The following is a 23,654-nucleotide window of genomic DNA, read 5'->3' as shown; positions in this document are numbered from 1 at the left end:
CATTGCGTCCTGTGCTAACAATGTGATTTGTAAATCTAGATCATATATCTACCAAAGTCTTGATTTAATTGTAAGATTTAAAGAATGTTAATTTTAAGTTCATCAAATGTGTCTTACATCGTTTGAAAGCAAAAGTTTCAAGAAATGCAGGGAATGCATTTCTTAAGTTGGATCAGTGCTCTCTGTACAATGCTTTAGTGCTCAGACAAATTGGTCTCATTTTTGTTCATATCTGGAATTTTAACTCATCTGGACCTTTTCCCTCATTCACCTATCTAGGTGCATGGTCCCTTTGGTGGTGTGCCCATCAGTGGCTTTGCCATGTTGCAACACCAGATCAAAGCAGTGCACGAGTCCGCACACCAAGAGGAGAAGCAGAGGCAAGATCAGGGAGACCTGGAGCGCAGAGCGCCCTTCAACACCCGCAGCCCCACCGTAATAGACAGAGATGGTAAGAGAACAACATCTGTCCTCATTTCTCCTTCCTTTTCATTGCTCCTCAGCCTTGTCCCCTGCTGTTGCTGCTAACAGAGGACTATTAATAGCTAAAGCATTTATAGGCCATATTCATATTTGTTCAGTTTCCAAAAAAGCAAATGTTAAAGGGTGATCCGCATCAAGACAAAAAGTTAGCTGACCCGGTTTTACATTTGATGCAAATTCTGGGCTAAAATCTGCAATGATGCCCCTCTTGGAATGCCTTTGAATGAAAAAGGCGGCGTCGGTGTTTCTTTGAAATTGTATGACTCAAGCGTGTCAGTGTAGGACACTTGCTGCCTCTGGGCAGTCAGACATAGTTCAGCCTTTTAGCTTCGGAAGGGAGAGTGGTAAAGTCACTTTGTAGACTACATTACGCCTTGGTTTTTGCAAAGCTTTTAGTGAGAGTGCTGTGAAGAGTAGAGTAGCCCTCTGTAAGCTGCTGAGCTTTGACACCAAGATATTTATTACATAGGTTTCCGTGGATGTGTGTCCAGGTGGCGGTGTTAGTTGTAGAGGGCCGTTCATTCTAGGTCACCTCAATGCTTACCAGCATCAAGTTCTTGTTTTAATAGTGGTTATCTTTCCTTTGTCCTTATACCTGTGTACTGCAGGTAAGCCCCTACCCTACATGCCTTATGACATGAAGCTGGCTCTGGACCAGGAGGTCCATTCTGGCCGGCCAGGCTCTCCCTACAGACTCTCCCCTAGGGAGCTGAGCAAGGCCTCACCCCAACCTGACCCCAATGCCTCCCGCTACAGTGTGCCACCAGGTAAAAGCACACATGTTCACCTTCTTCTTACCTCCCTTTTTGACTCCTCCCTTATCTTGCTAATACAAACTAGCTTTTGCTGACTCCCATTGAGTCTGAACAAGAGAGGCACTTATCTGACTTTGTTGGCAAAAGAATGAAGTTTGGGTTGGAATGCAGTTTACTTTGTTTGAGCCACTCTTATATTTCAGTTTGACATGTATTGATATCCATATTTTTTTACTCTTACGGATCTTATGAGATTCACTAAAATTAGGTTGGAGACCTGATTAACTGTTGGACCACAGACTAAAGAAAAGGATACCACCCAAACTAGTTGGATTGCCCGGCGGGGAAATGTTAGTTTTGGTTTATTAAAGACATGAGAAAAACAACACAGTATAGGTTATAAGCGCAGCAGAAACGTCAGATAGGTCAGACCACTGTGTTTAACTATACTATAACTATATTTTTTAATGTTTAAAATTACAACAGAAATAAACAAATTTGCCAATGTCACATATCTGCAATTCAAATCAACTGCCATTTATCTAGACGGAAGCATTTTTTTTGTTAACGCAACGTCATGTAATTCTGTCTATAGGTAGCATAATGGATATGTTGGTTTGAGGCCACGCAGAGTCTGTATCCCGGCACAGAAATGTACTGTGTACCAGTACAGTAGCAGTTAAACAAGCATGAGCCAGCTCTCTCGGTTATAATCACATACTAGAGAGTAGGTTGGTGATTTTATAACTGAAGCGAAAATGTCTATGCATGAGTCAGATAATTTCTGTCTGTCCACCACCAGTGCACAAAGAAAACATTAGCACACTTCTTTTACCCCTTATCTGGGCCCTTGTCCTACATTCTCGTCTCAAAAAGAAGCTGAGCTGGTGTGTGGTGTCACTGCCTATCAATAGTTGCCATCATCACCAGTTGTATGCAGGCTACCAAATTAGGTTGCATGGAAAACATTTCCTGTGAAAATGTCTACAGCTGAGGTTGATGAATACATTTGGAATATGGTAGTTTGACTACAATGGCTTTCTTATTTGTCAATCGGGGGAAAAAAATTTCTCATGCCCAAATTCAGTTTTCCCCGATGTTGAACTGCAGCAAAAATGTTAATGTTAGCACACAGCCTCCTTCAACAAGGATTTGGAAATTTGTCATGTAGCTGCTTGTTTTCTTGTCTGGCCCTCTATGAGCCATGGTGACGTCCATGGAGCTCTCACACCATTTCCATATTTGATTTTGTAGAGTGCAGAACATGAGGCGGGCTCCCTGCATGAAGGTTACTCCCGGTTTTGTGTGTCATGATCCATTTAGTCTACTCTGCTTTCCCAGGAGATGGTAAAGCAGACAGCAGGCATGGGCCAATGTTACCTCAATTTAAGGACTGTCTATTAACTGAGGTCTTCAGAGCTTACTTTACCATTCACTGGAGTCTGACAGAATTAATGTGAATATTTATCATGGGTGTCTTTGATGGAAAATGGAGCTTAATGGAACCCTTTTGTTGGGTGGGATAAAGTTGTGGTGTCTGGCAGGCGGAAATGTAGAGGGATTGATCTAGGTTACTGTGTGAGGTGATTTTTGCATGAAAAAAGTTATCGATACTTTACTGTTAAGGTGTTTCTGATGCCCAAATGTATGTTTCTGATGCTCAAATGTTGGCCAGTAAACGGTCATCTCTGAATATTTTTTTCATATTCCCACCAGTCCTCCATCCTGCCCCCAACCAGCTTGTCCAGAGCATGGCAGATGGAGTTCGCGTCACATTCAGCAGACCCAGTCGACCTCCCAACATTCCCTCTCCTCCTCCACTCATTCCAACCACCAAGCCCACGGACAAGCCCTCCTTCATCCAAGGAGGCTCCATTTCCCAGGTAAGACACCCATGGGATTGGTATTGGACCCAGTGTAGAAACCCTGTTCTTAGTTTTCCATGTTCGCCATTCATACCTATAGAAGACAAACCGTAAATGTTCCCTTCTGGAGTTTTTGACCTCAAGTAGCGCTATGGAGCTGTTTATCTATGAGTTGTTCACCGTTTAGTTCTTTTTGTGCATGCGCACAAGGAAGCGTGCAAGTGGGACACATTACACATTCCTGCCAATGGTTTCACATTGTTCACTAATCTAAATACATCTGTTTTATTATGAGATGTTTTCCACAACAGACACTATGACACAAATCAACTACCTACAATTTCTTTACAAGTTACCAAGTGTTACACAATATAATAAATATAAGTGTTAGTATGTATCTAGTTATTCCATCCTTATAAAAGAGCCAATGTTTTGTAAATTATTCTCTCCCAAATAAATGACCCAATGAATTGTAGTAACATTGTAAGGGTTGGTCTTAGTACTGAATTAAAACAGTGGAGCAGAGTTACACCCAGAACTCACACCTGAACCCTAATAGTAACATTTTGTTGGGATGACTGAGTCAGCTTGATGTTTGCACAAACGTTGGGTACATATATCACAAGCATTTCGGTTGACTGTTGACCCAGGAAGCTACACTACAGTATTTAAAAAAAAAAAAATTGTATTTTTTTTTATTTATTGTTTGGGACCATCAGTGTCGGATAGCTTATTAGGGAGCATTAATTAAAAAGACACACCATTTGTATTACACACTGACTGTAGAACAGGGGCACAGAAATGAACTCAACAGGCAGAACAAGTAGGACTCAATGTTTCCCACGACTCAAGGACACCAGAAGCACGCGCCCCACTCCATTTTGCTCTTCATCCTCGTCCTCTCCTTCAGTGCTCACCAGCGGGCTGAAAGCCCACCCACGAGTCACTCTAGTTTTAGAGCAAGCTTTGATATTTGGCATCTTGCCTTGCTATACTTGCAGGTTTTTTTCAACACTGTGTCTGTCATTTTCAAAGCTTCCTCTTGCATGTGTGCTTAAGATCTGGCACCTTGTCGTCAAGTTTTTATAAAGTCCAACCCTCACACCCTGCTGTAGCTGGGGGCTACACACCCATCATCCAAAGGCTGATTGCCCCAAAACATCCCGATACAGGCAGTGCCACACACTTATATTGGGTCTTAAATTATGGTTGAGAAGGATCTTTTTTTTTTTTTAAGGAAAACCCTACTAATTCTGCCGTTAAGTATTCTTTCTAGACTTTTTTTTTTTTTTTAAAGAAACTTTGAATTGAATTTGAACTGTAATCAAGTTCTCATCCATTTTAAAATTGCCAAGAAGAAATATTCCATTTCAATGTAAATTTGCTGTATTTATATAGCGCTTTTCTAGTATTAACGAGTACTCAAAGCGCTTTTACATCATACAGGAACCATTCACCATTCACACACATTCATACACTGTGGCCGAGGCTGACATACAAGGTGCTACTTGCTCATCAGATAAACACTCACACACACTTACACTCCCATGGTGCAGTATCAGGGTCAACTCGGGGTTCAGTGTCTTGCACAAGGACATTTCGGCCAGGGATTGAACCTCCAACCTTCCAATTGGCAGGCAACAACAAAACAAAATTGCATTTGTTGCAGCAGCACCAGCAGCAACAACAACAACACCACCAGTAAATGTTGTTTTCAGTGTATAGCTTGTTGACTCTCAATACATGCAATATAGTTTTTTTTAGTAGCTCAGCCTTACAGAAATGGAAAGGGCATCCTGTGTCGTGTGTGTCGTAATGCTTACATTGTGGTCTTATTGTAACAGTTAGCACAGATGTATCCTGAGTTGCTAGGCTTAAAATTTGTACTAGTCAGAGAATGTTTATTAGCCGTTATCAACTGTAATGAATAAAAGACTCATCATCACTTGACACCACTTACTTGTTTTCATGGACACTGATCTGACTTTAAAATGTGTCCTTTGTTCCTGCTTTTCCAGGGAACTCCTGGAACATATCTGCCATCCCATGCTGTCTATGGGCCAGAGGGGACTAAGAGCAATGTGGGCTCCATCTCTCTGGGTCTGCCTCGGCAGCAGGATCCTAACAAGCCTGGTAGGACGACAGACTGTCACATTACTAAGAGAAGGCTTGTATGCAGCTTTAGACAGTCACAACCCAACCAAGTTGCATTTAATGTTATATGTTAATTTTTGGACAATTAAAGACATGTGGAAATATACTAAAACTTAAATCTAGACTCTCAAACTGGTATTACTGCCAAAGTCAAACTTTAGCTTCACTTCAACTAGATTACACTAACCACGCATGACATAACTCTTCTTTTTTTCCTCTGTGTAACTATCCAGGAGCTGCAGTTCCATCCATACAGGATGGCAGAGGCAACCAAGCAAAGATGGGTGAAGGTCTGACTATGAGAGGATCCATCACTCAGGTAATGAAATGGATCAAGAGTAATTATTACATGATGGAAGCATGTTTTTTCATTGGGCATATATATTTAATGTGTTTTCGCTTTTTATGTTGCATTATATCTTTGCTCTTTTCTACAAAACAGGGCACACCAGCTCTGCCCCAGTCCAGCATTGCTGCTGACCTCCTGAAGGGCACAATTACAAAGTTAGCCACAGAGGACCTGAGCAGTCAAGACAAGGCAAGGGGTGAACAGCTGTCTAAGGGTCATGTCATCTATGAAGGCAAGAGTGGTCACATCCTATCCTATGATGGTAAGTGCTTTGATTGTTGATACACTAGGGCTGTAATGGTACACAAAATTCACGGTTCTGTATCTATCTCGGTTTTGGGGTCATAGTTCGGTATGTTTTCAGTACAATGGGAAAAAAATACTTTTTTAATATTTATTTTGAAAAGTATGAACGTTCAACAGTGGCTCATTGGCCATAATTAATGTAGGCTCATATTGCCAAACCTACCTCCACAGCGCCGCGGAGCAAGGTCTGGCTGGTTTATTGGCTTTTCTTTAAACCAAGCACAATCAACTTGGGACACAGCAACGGTGCCTCTGCAAAGTAGACTTGGAAAGGAACTTGTTTTGGTAGAACATGTGCACGTAGAGAGGCAAGCTCTGGAATTAGAATGGCTGTCAAGCGTGTGAAGAGAATTTTACTCCAAGAAAAGGATAACTATAATTTGATTTGTTAGTTTAGAATGCCAACACAAAGAAAGCAGAAGGTGATGGACATCTGGCCAAAAATGAGGGACATCAGGCAGCACCAGAACAATCCGACGTTGTTCATATAGACTACAATTAATGTAACAGATAAGGCACTTAAATATTGCCATATTGTCAATGAGAAACAATAAATAACACTAATGTCAGTAATGCTCCGGGATAAGGCGCTGACCTGTTGATAATTTGTGCACTGGGCTGCAGCTTGTGCTTGTTAATGCAGCGCAGGCACAATGAACTGAATAAAATGCACATGTGAAGGCACACTGTAGAAGGGTTCAAGCACTGACCTTATGGTTTAATTTGGTATTCTCTATGAGTAAATGTGGTTAAATATCCACAGCAATATATAGGCAAGGCAGCTTTATTTGTATAGCACATTTCAGCAACAGGACAATTCAAAGTGCTTTACACAAAATCAGTTAAACGGTTAAAAAATCCAAACACAAACTTTCTGGGTAGACTTCAGAATTTCTGTTCCACATGTGCAAGTAGTCAACATATATACACCATTTGACATGTTTGGGTCACATAACAATCCTAAAACCCTATACGGAAATAGTTTTGGACAAATTTACAAATTGTTACAGCCCTATGATACACCAAATATTTGTTGATTATTCCTTTACTAAACAAATGCACCTTCTTGATGATGTATTTTTTGTCTCCAAAGCCATCAAGAACCCCAGGGAAAACACCCGCAGCCCCAGATCAGGCCTTGAGCTGAAACGCACGTACGACATGATGGAGGGACCCATGAGCAGGGGACATCCTGGCAGGGAAGGAGCTCCATTCGAGGGTATTGCTTGCGTGTTAATGAGCATGCACTATCACCCTGTTTTTACCTTGAATTCAAATCTATGGACTAGTGCAATATCTAAATTGCAAAAATCACGCTATATTATAATTTGTTTTAAATTTTAATATTTTTCACTGAAAATGAGTGATAGAAAAAATTATCATTCCCTCCAATATAATGGATCATATCGCTATTGCAACATCAATCAAAATAACCAAAATTAGATATTTACCTCGTATCCTATAGCCCTAGGAGAAACAACAGAGTGAATTGTCTGTTTTGAATCTTTTATACTGTCGGTGATATGTCAATGTTTTTGTTTTTGTCCGCCGTGTTAGCAGAACAGGTCCCTGGAGAACAATAACCTGTTTTCTAGTTTAATAAAAAATACCCAAATTTACAAATTTGTAAGCTATATTACTACAGACTTTTCTGTTTTTGAATTGCAACTTCTGCTGTTGCTTTTTGTAAGCTGACAAATCTGAGTATCCAAAGGAGCAGCTGTAAAATGTTGGATGGTTTCAACAATAAAAGTCCCTTGTTTATTTTAAAGGTAATGAAGCAGCAAAATGTTGGGTCTTCATCAACAGTAACTTAACCATGGAACAAAAAACAAAAACAAATAGAAGCATATATAGAAACTCAACTTAAAACAACAGATAACAATTGGAAGCTACCACAGAACAACAAGATGAACCCAGAGACAATCAAACCCTCTTTCTCTGTAGCACAGGTCCTGGCAACTGACGGTAGACATCTTATTTTTAGGTTCTTCAAATGTCAATGTTACACAAATAATGCCGCCTCAGAGAACCCACAGACAGACTGTAGCCTGCGCTTTTTTATGACATTTCTAATGTAGTTACAATGGACATTTACACACAACTAGCCTGTATATTTATGGAAATCATATTGGTGTTTATTTGCATATAGAGCAATCCAATCACAAGTGGTCACTCAAGATGTTTGTGGAGACACTTTCTACTGCCAGTAGAACGTACCTAAGGCTGTCCACTTGTGATTGGATGAATTTGGACGGACTTTCAAACTAAGTGGAAACTGGATTAATGTGTCCTGGTTTGTCTTTTTCTCTATCAGGAGAGTGATTGTGCTTGTTTGTTTCTCAGGGTTGATTAGCAGAGCCTTGCCCAGAGAAGGTCTACATGGAGATTCTAAGGAAAGACCATTGATCACAGGATCCATTATGCAAGGTAGCTAATTGTAAAGCTTGACACATTCCCATGAATCACTCTGTTACTAGTAGCACCTGATAATGGGAAAAGGCTTAAATACGTTTTTAATTCTTCCCAGGAACACCTAGAACTGCAGCAGAGACTTATGAAGATGCCATGAAATATGGAAAACAAATAAAGATAGAGAGCCCACCAATCCGCTCCTTTGAAGGGGGTATTGGCAAGGGCAAACCCTACGAGGGAGTCAATACTATCAAAGAGATGGGACGCTCCATTCATGAAATCCCCAGGCAAGAACAGTCTGGCCAGGACATCTGCAAGACCCCTGAACTGTCAGACAGGAGGGTAATTGAGGGCATGTCTCAGGTAAGACACTTTGACTTTTGAAGGGCAGAATTATCTTGTGAACAGCATTTAGTACTGCCATCCTTAAGATCTGTTCAGTGACCAAATTGCCATCTAAGTTTACACTAAACTAAGTTTAACTTCACATTTAGGTGGGGGTTTATTTAACCGCATACCTTTTTTTCATATTGATAATGCTGAATCAACAATTATACATAGTGGACCAATTATATTAGTGATGAATTGGTGACTGATTTGTTGTGGTTGCTTTCATTTACTAGATGCACCCTCTCAACCAGTCTACTATCAAGCACAACGTCAAGTCCCTCATCACCAGTCCGTCTAAGCATCCCCACAGCATGCCTCAGCTTGAGGCCATGGAACGAGCCAAATACGAGGAGAACAAGGCAGTACGCCACACTGTGGTCAACTCTACTGCCTCCGTCCTGCGCTCCACACACCAGGAGGCCGGCAAATCCCAGCTTAGCCCAAGCATGTATGAGGACGCCAACGCTCGCAGGACCCCTGTTAACTACAGCACCAATCCCGTCTCCAGAGGATCACCCATGTTGGGACGTACACCAGAGGGTATATTCCGTAACTTTTTTTATTCACAAACTATGAAACTTCAGAATAAGCATATTCAAAGTAATATCTAATGTGCACCCAGTGTTGAGGGCATGTGACTGATTTTATTTTCTGTGACAGATATACTGACATGATGATATTAAGTTAAGTCAAGATGATATTAAATTAAGTTCTGTCTCCTACACTACAGGTGTTGGGAGCTCTGCGAAATCTGCTGCACATGAAAGAAAGAGTGCCATGACCCCGACACAGAGGGACAGTGTCCCAGCCAAATCCCCAGTGTCAGGTGGTGACCCTGTAGGCTCTCACAGTCCATTTGACCCCCACCACCGGCCTGTTGGTCCTGGGGAAGTTTACAGAGCCCACCTGCCTCCACATCTCGACCCCAGCATGGCCTTTCACAGAGTGCTGGATCCTGGTACAGTTTTTTAAATCCTTTCTACTGTTTCCAACATAACTACAAACAGAACAATACTAGCCTTAATTCTGAGTAAATTGACAAAAGCAACTCAGGCCCTCAAATTCATAGGCACTACATGGCCAGGATCTTTTTCAGCTATTGACGTCAGTAAATGCGATCAATATCTGTGAGCTGTCTGTTCATATGTTTTTTTTATTTTTTTTTCTCCTGTTGTCAGCTACAGCATTCATGTTCCCCAGGCAGCCATCTCCAACAGGCTACCACAACACCTACCAGCTGTACACCATGGAGAACACGCGGCAGACAATCCTCAACGATTATATCACTTCTCAGCAGATGCAAGTCATTCGACCTGACATGGCCAGAGGGCTGTCACCACGGGAACAGCCCGTCGCTATGCCTTACGCAGCCGGAGCTCGAGGTATGGACCTTCACCAGCTGACCCTCTGTCACCTGCCACAGCAGGCAGGGGAGAGGCCTTGGGCAGGAGGGGCTGTAGTATGCAGACTATGCGCTTGTGAAGTAGTGGCTACCTTTTCCAGACACCCAGAAGCAAATGCCCTGGTCAAATTTAGCAGATTTGCTCTTAAAATTGGGGCTGCAACTAATTTGGCTACTACTCAATTTATCAATTGGGTACGTTTATCTAAATCTCCATTTGCTGAGTGGTTGCCTCTTACAAGTTTACCACTATTCCACTCCCTTTGCAGCCCTGTTGCTTACTGGTCAATCTGTATTTGTGAGCACTGCCATATGAAGGTGATGGGTTACAGCTAAATGTATACGGTGTTCATACATTCCGAAATTGATGGATCAGTTCTTGTTGTTCACCGTTGGCCCTTTGCTTCTGTCTGTAAAAGGGATTATTGATCTAGCCCAGATGCCTCCAACTATCCTGTTGCCTCACCCTGGGGGAACAGGTACTCCCACTTTGGAACGCATCGCCTACCTCCCTGGATCTCAGCCCCCTTTCCCTCTTAGGGCTTTCAACCCAACCTCCATATCGCCAGGTGAGGACCCCTCCCTTTCCCATCCCTACACGTGTTCCCCTATCTTCCCTGCAACGATCTTCGTTTTCCCTCACACCTCTGAAAGCGTGCATCCCTGCGCTGGCCTGGGGGGTCAGTTCTGCTTGGCTAGTGGCGGATCAAGTTGAGTCTTACTGCAATCACACTCAGAGAGATTTTCACAAAATTCTCTGACTATTGCACGGCAATAGAGTGATTTCCTTTTTTACCGTAAGAAATTGTGCTATTCAGTAGATCATTCATAAGCCGCCTACACACGATCAGGGGTACAACCGCGAGATAGGGCACTGATCATAGTGCAGACACCTATAGGCATACATCATCCTTGCTTCTGGCCACCTCTTTATCTCGTTGATTTTGCCTTGAAAGTTCAGCAGGCAACAGGGTTAAGATTAAAATAATTTGAAGCTTTGAGGTCTCTGGAAGTTTTGAGCAGTGCACATTCCTCTGGTTTGGCTCCAATACTCTCCCCATAAGAAAACACTGGCACAGCCAGCGCGGACTGGTTTTACTGCGGATCATGTTTAGGCAGCTTTAGGGGCACAAAAAAAAATCAGTTTGAATTAAATTCTTTATTTCCTGCTCATCTTTGAATGTTCAAGTGATCTGGACTACTTTGTTCATTTTCAGTTTGTTTCACTCAAATTAAGTCTAAAAGCGCTTTAAGTGTATATGCAACTAAAGCTGCTCCTTAATGAACGCTGTTGCACTCATGTTTTTTTGCTGAAATGGTAAATATTTTAATACTTCTTTCTGAGACAGGATATCATCCTGATTGTGATATGATAGATTTAAAACTTGTTTGCAAGGCCATTCGTTTCAGATTGCTAAAGGAAGCCTGATCCATCCTGCCGAGACCCTGTGTGTAGGATACGTGTATTAATCGTGTGTGTGTGTGCGTGCATGCTGTCCTCAGGCCACCAAGCCCACCTTGCTGCTGCAGCCGCTGCCAGTGCAGAGAGGGAGCGTGACAGGGAGCAGCAGGAGAAAGAGAGGGAAAGGGAGCAGCGGGAGAGGGAGCAGCGGGAGCGAGAAATACGAGAGCGGGAGAGAACCAACGAATACATCCGCGGAGGTGCGTTGTTTTGTTGCTGTTTAAAAGTTATGAAAATCTCAAATTCATTATCTTTATATCCTGTTAATAAAGGAAATTTTAGTTGTTAAGTTAAGTTTTTTTAGTTGTTTGTTTTGTATTATTAAGGCTGTGGTCTTTAAGAATGTTTTTTTTTTCCATATAAGATTATAATGCACAACAATATGGGCACAATGGTAAATTGATAAAAAGTTACTGTTTGTTCCTGGGTATGCTAAATTTTGTTTTTATATATATATATAAAGTATGCATAGAGTAGCTTAATACTATCATACTGTTTGGACAGCTATTGCTCTTTGGCGCTTTATTTTGAAACCTATTGTTCCAATGTTTCATGTTTGTGTATCAGGTGTACCAGAGCAGCCAGGCCGGCCAGGGAGTCGAGGTTATCTGCATTCCCCCTCTCCCTCGCTCAGGACACAGCAGGATGTTGTGGTTCAGCAGCAGCAGCAGCAGCGGCCTAGCATCTTCCAGGGCAAGAGTGTCATCACCTCTCTGATGTAAGTCTTAACAAGTTCTTACTCTGCATTCAAAAAAGCTCATGTGTGTGTGAGATATGTCTGCATTAAAAGACTGGACAGTAAATGTGTCGGACAAACCACGTCTTTTTTGTCCATTCTGCCCATCCGTCAGGAAATATGGTTGATACCTTCATCTTTTGATTTCCGCTTCAGGCCCCATACAGCAGCAGCGACAGCAACAGCACAGAGTAGCTCTCGCTACAGTACTGCAGCTGATGCTCTGGCTGCTCTGGTGGATGCCGCAGCCTCTGCCCCGCAGATGGACGTGTCCAAGGTGAAGGAAAACAAACATGAGCGGGAGGACGAAATGTCTTCGTCGGCCGCAGCTCGGCGAGCAGCCAGCCTCTCCGAACTGCACGAGGCAGAAAGAAGGTCCATGCAGTCACCCTACGGTGCTATGTCTTTGCCTGGAGGTAAACCCCATCCAGCTTACTCTGAGGGCCCTGGAGTTGGGATCAAGGATAAGGGCCATCCAACCTCAAAGTCTCGCATCGAAGAGGAGCTTCGGACTCGTGGAAAGACGACTATCACAGCTGCTAACTTCATCGATGTCATCATCACACGACAGATAGCCTCGGACAAAGACTCACGAGAGCGAGGCTCTCAGAGCTCTGACTCGTCCAGCAGCTGTGAGTTTGATATAGCTGATATTATTTCAGGATATAGCGTGTTGGAGATAGCGGATATTATTTCAACAGCTCATAAGTGCTAAGTTAGTTAAGTTTTCAAGCACACATAGGAGTTAAACCTTAAATGTAATCTTTTGCCTAGAGAAGAGCATGACCAAACCTTAATATTGTGTCCTTTGCTTAGCATAAATAGTAACTCTTTCCATACTTGTTGCCCTGCAGTGTCATCCAGTCGATACGACAACACCGGTGGAGGAGCCATTGAGGTGATTAGTCCTGCTAGTTCACCAGTCCAACCGCAACAGGACAAACCAGAGGAAGGACAACAACAGGCAGCAGGTATGAACACACACACACACACACACACACACACACACACACAACTCAGTTGGAGAATATAATATTTGGTGGTGGTAGTAGTAGTAGTAGTAGTAGTATACTGAATAATCTTTGGATTTATCAAAGATTTTGTGCCTCAGGTCAAAGTTGACTTGTACCAGATTTGGCTGTGAAGGCAAAATGTTGCTGCTTGGCAAGTGGATTAAACATACCATAAATGACATAACCCACTGATCTTGTCATTTGAGACTGTCAGACACATTCCCCTGCACCAGTTGCATCACTAGATTCTGCTTTAAGTTATTATTGTCACCTGCAAACACATACACTATTTGTTGGAATACAGCATATATGCTCCTCCCTGTCTTATCTCTGTGCACCTCACCCTGACTCTCTCTCCGGAACAACAACGCTCTGTCCCATGTCAACTTGCAGCAGCTGGCATGCGGCCCTATGACATAAGTCGTTACCGGCCATCAGGGGAGCCACCACAGCCCAGTCCCCAGCATCCCCCCTCTTCCCAGATTGACAGCTACTCACAGGTTCCCAAGACTCACCGGGTCATGACCTTGGCAGACCACATTTCGGTAAGAAATGCTAGAGAGTCTAAAAAAGTAATGCTGCACATACCATATTTACCATGTATATCAAGCCATTATATCTAACTAACCTGTTTAATATGGTCAATCCTGTCTTGCAGCATATCATAACCCAGGACTTTGCCCGGAATCAGGACCCTCCTCCTGTCTCCTCCTCATCTTCAGCCACATTCCAGAGCTTGATGCCACCCGTGTCCTCTTCAGGGCGAGCCAAGGTGTCCAGCCGCTACAGTCCTGAGAATCAGGTCCAGGCCCCTCACCACCAGAGATCCACCAGCAGAGTTTCTCCAGAGAATGCCCCTGACAAGCCCAGAGCCAGGTACATGGACCGGCCAGTTAACCCCGCGGTAATCAGTCTCTGAGCATCTGTAACATTTGTCTCTCCCTGGTTCCTGTCCAGGCCAGGAAAATCTCCAGAGCGAGGCGGCAGGCAGATGGAGAACTATGAACCCATCTCTCCACCACAGAGCTACCAAGGCATGGACAAACAGGAGATGGTTGGGCCCCCGCCCCAGAGGCGAGAGGCTGACAACTCCGAGCTCAGGTACAGGATCGCCACAGTTTGGCTGCATGATAGTTTGAAGTTTTTGACTCCACAAGCCAATACATCTCTTAATATCTTAAAATAAATTAAGAACCAGTTTTTACATGTATATTAACATTGTAGGAATATAGAAACTGACACAATTTAAAGGTTAGTTACAATAGAAGTGGAATACAATTACAACACAATAAAAAGTAATAATAACCTATATGTATTTAGATACAAATGTCGTGTCAGCTGTAATAATGTTGTAAATATTAAATAACAAATATTTCTACACTTGTTCTACACATTGCTAAAGTTAGTTTTCTATTGGCGCCCTGACATTTGATGCCTAAAGAATCAGTCTGTAAATCAATAGTATAGATCTTGTATTGATTGAGATCCCCCCCCCCCCCGTCAGCAGTTGTTTGACATCCCAGTGGGACGGAAAGTGCCTTGTGCCAATAGCTTGTTACCCTGATTTGCTGTTTGACTTTTCACCCTTTGTCTGGATCAAGGACTGACTCACGGTCCCCGGGGAGTGTCAGCTATCTGCCTTCCTTCTTCACCAAGTTGGAGAACACCTCGCCAATGGTAAAATCCAAGAAGCAAGAGATCTTTCGTAAGTTGAACTCCAACTCTGGTGCCGGTGATTCTGATGTTGGTAAGTGCGCTTTGTCTTATCCTCTTCTCTCAAACTAATATGCATGCATCAAATGATGGAATAAGCTTTGTTAATGTGTGCATGCCAGACAGTTGAGAGTAATTAATTAACTCCTCATTTCAGACCTTAAGTTTTTTACAACAGTTAAAAATTGTCTTGCAGGAAACGCACAACCAGGCACAGAGATTTTCAACTTGCCTGCTGTTACAAGCTCCAGTAAGTAGCCTTGAAAGGACACGTTACGGTGCAATCTAGTTGTTGTCTCATTGAATGTTTTGTTGTGGATTGTAGGCAGCATCAACACCAGGAATCACTCTTTTAGTGACCCTGCCAGTAACCTGGGCCTGGAGGACATCATCCGCAAAGCCTTGATGGGCAACTTGGAGGAGAAACCGGAAGATCACCAAGGCGGACTTGGGGCTCAGGGAGCAATCAACAACACACCCTGCACAGGCAGTGAAGCACGCCAGGAGGCCAACCGGTCACCCAGTATGGGTGGGAATGAATTACATCTGCAAAAATTACACATGTTTGGACAGGATCTTATGTTTAACATGTTGCTGATTTACAAATGCTGGATGTTTTAATAAACAGGAAAGCAGAAACCGGGCAAAGCCAACAGCCGGAAATCCAAGTCACCTAACCTGGGTCAGTCCTACACTGGAGGGGAGCGTCCCTCCTCAGTGTCCTCCGTCCACTCCGAGGGAGATTATCACCGACAAGCCCAAGCCCAGCCCCAATGGAGCTGGGACGACCGACCCTCATCCACAGGTGAGCTGTCCAGCCCCTGCTGTCACTGTCTACAAAATTTGTCTCCCGGTAGACTCACAGAAAGAAATACCTGAAATTTAAAAAAGAATAATAAAGAATCTCTTCTCTTTCTCTGCCCAGGATCCATGCAGTTCCCTTACAACCCGCTGACCATGCGCATACTGAGCAGCACGCCACCCACCTCCATAGCTTCCCCCTCCATACAGAGCCAGCAACAGAAGCAGCAGCAGCAGCAGCAGCAGCAGCAGCAGCCGCCGCCCCCTCCAACTGGAGCCCCGGTGGCCCAGCAGCGCGTGTGGCAGTCTCTGCTGTCAGAGCAATACGAGACCCTGTCTGACAGCGACGACTGAGCCCTGCTGGCTACAGCCCCGCTAGACTTAACAGAGACCTGAGCTGTGGCTGGTCTTTTCATCCCCCTCTCCCAGAACTATTCTTGCTTACTGGCGAGTTTGACAAGTAGATGGGGTGTTGTCCTTTTTCTTTTTGGTGCTACGGCGCCCCCTGGCTGTTAGCTAAGAGTACAAGCAGCAGCCTGTTACAGGCAGGGCTCTCCAAACCAAGACTGGCTTTGGTCTGGAAGCACTCACCCAGCCTGTTGGGGAGATAAGCAAAACTCGATTGAGGGGACGACATGAGCTATATTAAAGATGAAGAACTTAATATGTAAAAAGAAACAACATAAGAGACTATTTCTGAATTTTTTTGTTTCTGTAAAGATAAACCTTGTCTTTAAGAGAATCATTGTATGTAAATAGAGTAACCTTTTGCAGTGTTTTTCTTAACTTGATTGTTTCTTATCTTAATGTCGCTTTTAAATTGATCCACTTTAAAGGGGAAGAGTAGGGGTGTAATCTTTAGTATCACAGTTGGTCTCTCCCAATCCACCCCCATCCCACGTGACCTGACACCCACTCTAATATTTTTACCATAGTGATGCTGAGAACGACCGAACCTTTGGTTTGTACTTGACCATGAGTGGAGGACAGAGGTTGTGCCACCCTGCGCCATCCACCAAGCACCACCAGAGCCTGAATATTGTGGACATTTGAGGATAAAACAGAACATTTAAACAGCAATGATATTTGATGCTTGTCTTCGCCACAGAGTGGAGATGATGCATGCATTGGAACTATCAGTTGGTAGGGGTAACATCTCACCTCGTTCAAGACAGAAAAATGTCTTCAAAAGAAGTTAAGAACACTGGTGTTATAGCAGAACGGTGAAAAGTCTGATATAAGCTTAATTTTGCCAGAAAGGATTTCCTATGACTACTCCTGGACCCCGTCTAAACAATGAAAGTGAGCCAATGTTTTTCTGCTTTGTTTTTCAATAGCTGACCATGGTGTGTCACATGTAGCTTCTCTCTCTGCAGTTTCCAACCTGTTTAAGAATGATCTGCTCTGCAATGTTGTCATGGTAAAAATAGTACGTCAGGTTTTGCCATGCCTTGTGACTTGAGAAAGAAGGCAGCTTTAACTAATTTTCTCAGAGATATACGTTGGTGTTTGATGTTTGTATTTGTTTCTGTAGTCCCTTTTTTTTTTTGATATTGTCCTGACAATAATCTGAACTCTGTATATTGTCTTTCCATTACACAAAAAGACAAAACTAACCAAACATAAAGAATGGTCTGCACCATTGTTGCACTTTTTTGCTTTGTAGCTTTTGACAAAAAAAAAAGCATACTACCTGCTGTGTAACTTATTCAACCTCCAGCAGAGGAGTATACTAAAATGTGCTTTAACGTTTTCCCACCACTCACAGAAAACTGGATGTTTTGACTTCCTGTCCTTTCTTGTAGCTGGTACATAATTCTGAAGTGTGAGGCTTGCATCACAGTTACAGTTTTAAGTGTATGGTACCGTTAAATGTTTAGGAGTTTGCTGTCATGGTGAGTCAAAACCGTGACCACTTAATCTCTGCTTTCATTGTGTCAATCAACAGGCATAAAGCTTTGAATATTAATTATTATAGGTCAACTTCATAAATGGCTGTAACGTTCCTTTGCAAGAATGTGAAAATACAATATTTTGGCTTCACTTCGCTCAGTTAACACATCCATTCTGTTTATTTCCTTTCCTCCCTTTTTATTTTTATTTTGAGTAATTTGTCAGCACATGTTCCGATTTTTATTTCATGTCATTTTCAACATCTTCGTTATGCATCCTGTTTAGATGGATGTTATGTGTTTACAAAGGCAATGACAAAAAAAAGTTTACAAACTTGAATCTTAAAGAAATCCGACATGAAGCCGAAAAAGAATTGGAGCATCTTTTCAGCTCGCTATCAAACACGCAGTAGTGACTTTTTTTGTCTTTTGAAATTGAGACTTGAAAACCCGTGTATCCTATGATGTTGAAATGCAATGTTTGTATCGCACAATGTCTCTTAGTAGGCTATTACATGAGTTCAGACCAATCAAATAAAGTGGATCAGTTCTCCACCACTGAAAAATGTGTAGGTTCTTAAGGTGTGCCTTCTATTTAATTGACTACTTTGAATACTTGTACACTGGTCATAATTGCAATTGACTGAGGTGTACCAACATTCTTAAGGTTTATTTTCATTTGTGAATCCATGCAATATAAAATTATTGACAACCTTATGGTTTCAGCAATTTCAACAACTTGTTTAAATATATATATTTTAAATCACACATTGGAGCCCCTTGTGGTGCAGATAAATGGTTAATCTAAAATACAGGTTTTGCTACATCCCCATTTCAGGGTAACCTTTTAAGCCATACATTTAAGATATTAACTATGTAAAATCTGCTGTTGAGGCACATGGCTCTCAGTGCTTAATGGAGGTGGTGATAACTCATTCTATTCATGATGGGTTAAAGAGGCTTTTTTATAAGACTGACTGTCATAGTGTAAGAAAATGCAGTAGACCTTTCTCACAGCGGATATTTTTCCTTTCCTAATAGGTGAGCCAGCGCCAGGCCTGTGACGTGGGTCTGTTTCACAAAAGACATTCTGACATAGCATTAAAAGCAAACTTTTTAACATTAATTATAGTTTCTGTTCCACGCAAGTGTTGCTGTAAGCCCCATCAGTAACCCAGCCTGTTCAGTACCAAGCCCCCGGTATAGGTGCACAACTGAGTGAAATGGAGGATAATCAGTATAATCAATTATAGTCTGATTTTGTTGCTTTGATGTGTCAAAATGTCTTTTGTGAAATAAAAGGCTGTTGTGCATGCTGTCTCATATCCCAGGCCCTAAAGTGGGAAGCCAACACTGACACCATCATCAAGAAGGCCCAGCAGAGGACGTACTTCCTGCTCCAGCTCAGGAAGCCTAACCTGCCCAAGGAGCTGCTGATCTACAGCACTTCTCCAGTCTGTCCTCTGCACGTCCATCACTGTCTGGCTTGGATCTGCCACCAAAAAGGGCAGTTAGGACTACAGAAAAGATCATCGATGACAACCTGCCCTCCATTCACTTCCAGACTCAGGAAACATTACTGCAGACCCATCTCACCCCCGACACACCCTGTTCCAGCTACTCCCCTCTGGTGCGCGCTACAGAGCACTGCACGCCAAAACCAACAGACTGAGGATCAGTTTCTTTCCACAAGTCTGATCACTCCGATGAACAGCTGACGTCTTACTCACAGTGTCAGGTTTAATTCCTGACCAATAACCCAGCAACACTGGATCTAATCAGTCTGTTTACTGGTTCCACTTATTATTTATTCATTATTCTCTATTTCAGAGCTGTTCATACTCTTCATATAGTAACAATACCCTTTGCACTATGCTCCATAATTAAAATAACTATCATAATTATAATTTACTCCTGTTTACTTTGCAATCTTCATTGTGCTATTGTCTCAACCTGTCTATATGTTTTCTGCTTATAGTGTGTATTTGATTTGTATGAGTAAGCACATTGTGAGCAACAGATCCAAAACAAAATTCCTTGTATGGGTCCTCATACCTGGCAAATAAAGCTGATTCTGATTTACGGATTATGAGATGAGTCATGAGATATCCCAGAAAGGGGCACAAAAACTGGTGCTTTGTAGGGCAACACAAGTGAATCAGAATGGTATGTCAAACAAAGTAGGCCTATTAGTAGACTACTCCACCTCATTAGTCTGCAAAGCTTAAAAAGTCAGGGGGTCGCCCGGTAAGTACGATCAATGACTGCGCTTGACTCATGTTCCCGAGGTCTTTTATTTTGGAAGGAAATATAACGGTCGAGCCGGAAGTCGCAATGTTTTGGTTGCACCTTATTGGCTACTGGAGTCGCTGACTTCCTGAAAAACAAAAACGTTCTGAAAATCTTCTCCGTCCATGCTGAAAATGCGTTCATTTTTACCTGCAGTGGCCGAACAGCTTTTCCGAGATATTAGAAAAACATACCAGGAAACGTCCCAAAGTAAGACGAGGGTGATAAATGGAGATATATGTGACACTTGACCCCTGAACAGTTGTAGTGGGAAAATAGCTTTAGCTTTGCTAGCTAAGCTAACGTGAATGTAGCAGATTGTGACTGACGCGCTTGACTTTCTGTGCAAACGTAATGTTAACGTTTCCTTTGTTAGGAATTAACAGTCTACTTTGCATTAACTAAAACGTAGCGGTCGTTACTACACTTTACAGTTACATTAGCGCATCACATTTTGACCTAATGGTCCAGCATTTTACAACCATGTAGTTTAATATTTGGGCTGAAGGAGGCGCTGCTGTAACACATTTCTACCTCTTCTTTTTTAAGGATTTGTTTTGGGGGTTTTCCACCTTTAATTTTGACAGGACCGTTTTGTGAGAAAGGGGAGGGAGAGAGGGGGGAGACTTGCAGGAAATAGTCACAGGTCGGATTCGAACCCTGGACCTCTGCATCGAGGTGTAAACCTCTCATTATCGGTGTGTCCCAACCTGGCCACACCTCTGGGCTGCATACCTATTACTTCATGCATTGACAGGCTGAATAGACCTTTTTCACAGCAGATATTTTGCAGTAAAAGTACAAGCGTAATTAATAATTACTATTCCATTTTGATGTTAACTTCCAGTTTTTTTGTTGTTGCTTCTCTTAGTGGATAATCTATGTAGTACTAATAATAAACAACAGCTCTGTTCATGTGTCCCAGCAAGGCGTGTACCCAAAACAGAAGCAGCTTGATGGAATTTGGCCATCATAGATTTTATTATTTATGCTAAAAAAGGCCTGCTGTGTATACTGGCTCACTGGGACACTCAAATAGAACTAAGTCATCATTTATATTGTCAGTTGGTAGTATTATACACAACATGTCCAAAAATAATGAGACTGACATAATTCACATATCACACACATTACAGTTCTGTACATTTGGCATATTACAGTTGTCCCTGATCAGTTTTTTGTCTGACATTACATAAAATATGGGAATGTTATGTGTATTGTGCATAAAGGAGTATGACTGTCAAGTCCTAAGTCCCACTTTTGTTTAGTATGCCTTGATGGACTTTTATTACCATTAGGCAGCGGTTGTGGTTTTTCTGTACTTGGCCATTTTTTAGACAGCCAAACCAAAGAGTTGACACAGAGCCATTACAGGGGCCTGCTTAGCAGTTGTCTTTTTTTTTTTTTTTTTTACCTGTGTTATCACACATTAGACTTAAACGCACAACTGTTTGACCATCGGCTTTCTTTGTTGCCATAAACTATTTTTAGTCACTGTTCCATTATCTTTTAATGTGACTATTATTGCCACTCTTCATTTCAACCCCAACCGGCCCATCAGACGCCAGCTACTAAGAGCCCATGTCTGTCCCAGGTTTCTTCCTAAAAGGGAGTTTTTCCTCACCACTGCTGCTTGCTCTGGAGGGAACTACTAGAACTAATGGGTCCTTGTAAATTATAGAGTGTGGCCTAGAACTACTCTCTGTAAAGTGTCTCAAGATAACTTGTTATGAATTGATACTATGAATAAAATTGAATTGCCCACCAGGCTGTTGCTGTACCACAATAGATAGAAACATTGTCAAATCCTCTACCAAAAAGTAGCATTACCACAATGTAAAGATACATAAAACCTTAATAGTACCACACATCCGATACATGTGAAATAAAATGTGCAGTGCCCTCTATTGAAATGCAATGTACAGGTGCTGATCATATAATTAGAATATCATGAAAAAGTTGATTTACTATATCAGTAATTCCATTCAAAAAGTGAAACTTTACACTGAACTTCAAGCAATGTGGATTCTGGGCCTCTCCTTTCTTCCTCCAGACTCTGGGACCTTGATTTTCATAGGAAATGCAAAATTGACTTTCATCAGACAACATAACTTTTGGACTGCTACCACTCAGTAGCAGTCCAGTCCTTTGTGTCTTTAGCCCAGGGGAGACGCTTCGGACGCTGTGTCTTGGAATACGACAGGTGAAACCCATGTCTTGCATACATCTGTGCGTTGTGGTTCTTGAAGCACTGACTCCAGCTGCAGTCCACTCTTTGTGAATCACCCCCACATTCTTGAATGGGTTTTGTTTCACAATCCTCTCCAGGGTGCGGTTATCCCTATTGCTTGTACACTTTGTTCCACCACATCTTTTCCTTCCCTTTGCCTCTATTAATGTGCTTGTACACAGATCTCCGTGAACAGCCAGCCTCTTCAGCAATGACCTTCCGTGTCTTGCCCTCCTTGTGCAAGGTGTCAGTGGTTGTCTTTTGGACAGCTGTTCACTCAGCAGTCTTCCACATGATTGTGTGACCTACAGAACTAGACCAAGAGACCATTTAAAGGCCGTTGAAGGTGTTTTGAGTTAATTAGCTAATTAGAGTGTGGCACCAGGTGGCTTCAAAGTTGAACCATGTCACATTATTCTAATTTTCTGAGATGCGGAATTTGGGGTTTTCATTAGTTGTCAGTAATAATCATCACAATTAAAAGAAATGAACATTTGAAATATATCACTCTGTGTGATGAATGAATATGTTATACAAATTTCACTTTTTGAATGGAATTACTGACATATATCAACTTTTTCATGATATTCTAATTGTATGACCAGCACCTGTATAGTAAAACACTATGTCACAACATGAAAAGGCCAAGCACTCACCTGTGGGCAGAGTTCTCTGGTGGCGCCTTAAAAACGTTGGAGAACCAAAGTCAAGCCGAACAAGTACTTACAAGAAGTAGAGTTTCAGTCTGTGTATCGAAGTATAATATCTTTACATCAACACAAAGCAGAGTGGTTGCTGATCTGTGTTACATTTTAGAGTTATGTCTTCTGCACAGATTCCAAAGACATTCCATCACGCTTTAATCTGTGAAATTGATTTTTTTGTTAAAACATGAACATGTTTTTCTCTTTTTCGCAGTTCCTGATGACCTACTTATTGCGTAAGTATCAATCTTATTATTCTCCTTATTGACTAGGGTCATAGGCCTACTGATTAAACAACTAGGGTTTCATTTATAACACTTTGCTAAGTGTACAACGCCAAAAAGCCAAAAATGGCATACGCCACAAAAAGTCTGATTTATAAATCCATGCGTACGCACATCTGTAAGCCATGCTCCCTTTATAAATCACAGATTACCCACAAGTGTGCATACGTGAATCAGCCTCTTATCCCGCCCTGTACACGGGCATTTTTAACCATAAGTAGTCAATGCAAAACACCACGTGATTGCTGATAAATATGTTAATGACCCTGGCAGTTGTTCTGTAGTGACGCCGAATCATGACGTATCATGACGACTGACGGAGAAAAAGCAAAAAACTTATCAGAAGCTCGGGAATTGCTGAAAATCAAATTATAATATCGGCCTGTTCTCGCACAGTGTAGGGATATATAT

General features: G+C 42.2%; 2 protein-coding genes across 5 annotated transcripts in view; both read left to right on the top strand.

Annotated features, from left to right (window-relative positions):
• The window catches only part of ncor1 (nuclear receptor corepressor 1), a 54,472-nt gene extending 36,022 nt beyond the window's left edge, over window positions 1-18,450 (top strand). The window contains exons 22-46 of one of the 4 annotated variants that reach the window (XM_034890075.1): window positions 280-451; window positions 1,092-1,250; window positions 2,955-3,121; window positions 5,122-5,236; window positions 5,491-5,576; window positions 5,700-5,868; window positions 7,006-7,131; window positions 8,259-8,342; window positions 8,443-8,690; window positions 8,951-9,257; window positions 9,448-9,675; window positions 9,902-10,099; window positions 10,539-10,688; window positions 11,623-11,781; window positions 12,149-12,299; window positions 12,474-12,949; window positions 13,172-13,288; window positions 13,727-13,875; window positions 13,989-14,206; window positions 14,288-14,431; window positions 14,932-15,077; window positions 15,240-15,293; window positions 15,369-15,572; window positions 15,672-15,848; window positions 15,969-18,450. In XM_034890075.1, the coding sequence (XP_034745966.1) occupies window positions 280-451; window positions 1,092-1,250; window positions 2,955-3,121; window positions 5,122-5,236; window positions 5,491-5,576; window positions 5,700-5,868; window positions 7,006-7,131; window positions 8,259-8,342; window positions 8,443-8,690; window positions 8,951-9,257; window positions 9,448-9,675; window positions 9,902-10,099; window positions 10,539-10,688; window positions 11,623-11,781; window positions 12,149-12,299; window positions 12,474-12,949; window positions 13,172-13,288; window positions 13,727-13,875; window positions 13,989-14,206; window positions 14,288-14,431; window positions 14,932-15,077; window positions 15,240-15,293; window positions 15,369-15,572; window positions 15,672-15,848; window positions 15,969-16,198 (4,434 nt within the window). In that variant the 3' untranslated portion in view covers window positions 16,199-18,450. Of the gene's footprint in view, window positions 1-279; window positions 452-1,091; window positions 1,251-2,954; window positions 3,122-5,121; window positions 5,237-5,490; window positions 5,577-5,699; window positions 5,869-7,005; window positions 7,132-8,258; window positions 8,343-8,442; window positions 8,691-8,950; window positions 9,258-9,447; window positions 9,676-9,901; window positions 10,100-10,538; window positions 10,689-11,622; window positions 11,782-12,148; window positions 12,300-12,473; window positions 12,950-13,171; window positions 13,289-13,723; window positions 13,876-13,988; window positions 14,207-14,287; window positions 14,432-14,931; window positions 15,078-15,239; window positions 15,294-15,368; window positions 15,573-15,671; window positions 15,849-15,968 lie in introns of all 4 variants that reach the window. The other 3 variants (XM_034890074.1, XM_034890078.1, XM_034890076.1) reach the window with 3 other exon arrangements.
• Window positions 18,451-20,073: 1,623 nt separating this feature from the next.
• The window catches only part of zswim7 (zinc finger, SWIM-type containing 7), a 14,824-nt gene continuing 11,243 nt past the window's right edge, over window positions 20,074-23,654 (top strand). The window contains exons 1-2 of the mRNA XM_034890200.1: window positions 20,074-20,235; window positions 23,174-23,195. Of these exons, the coding sequence (XP_034746091.1) occupies window positions 20,151-20,235; window positions 23,174-23,195 (107 nt within the window). The 5' untranslated portion in view covers window positions 20,074-20,150. The remainder of the gene's footprint in view (window positions 20,236-23,173; window positions 23,196-23,654) is intronic.

Source organism: Etheostoma cragini, chromosome 13 (genome assembly GCF_013103735.1).
Source record: "Etheostoma cragini isolate CJK2018 chromosome 13, CSU_Ecrag_1.0, whole genome shotgun sequence".
Taxonomy (NCBI): Eukaryota; Metazoa; Chordata; class Actinopteri; order Perciformes; family Percidae; genus Etheostoma; species Etheostoma cragini.
Note: the sequence above shows the minus strand (reverse complement) of the source record. Positions and strands in the feature narration are given on the sequence as shown.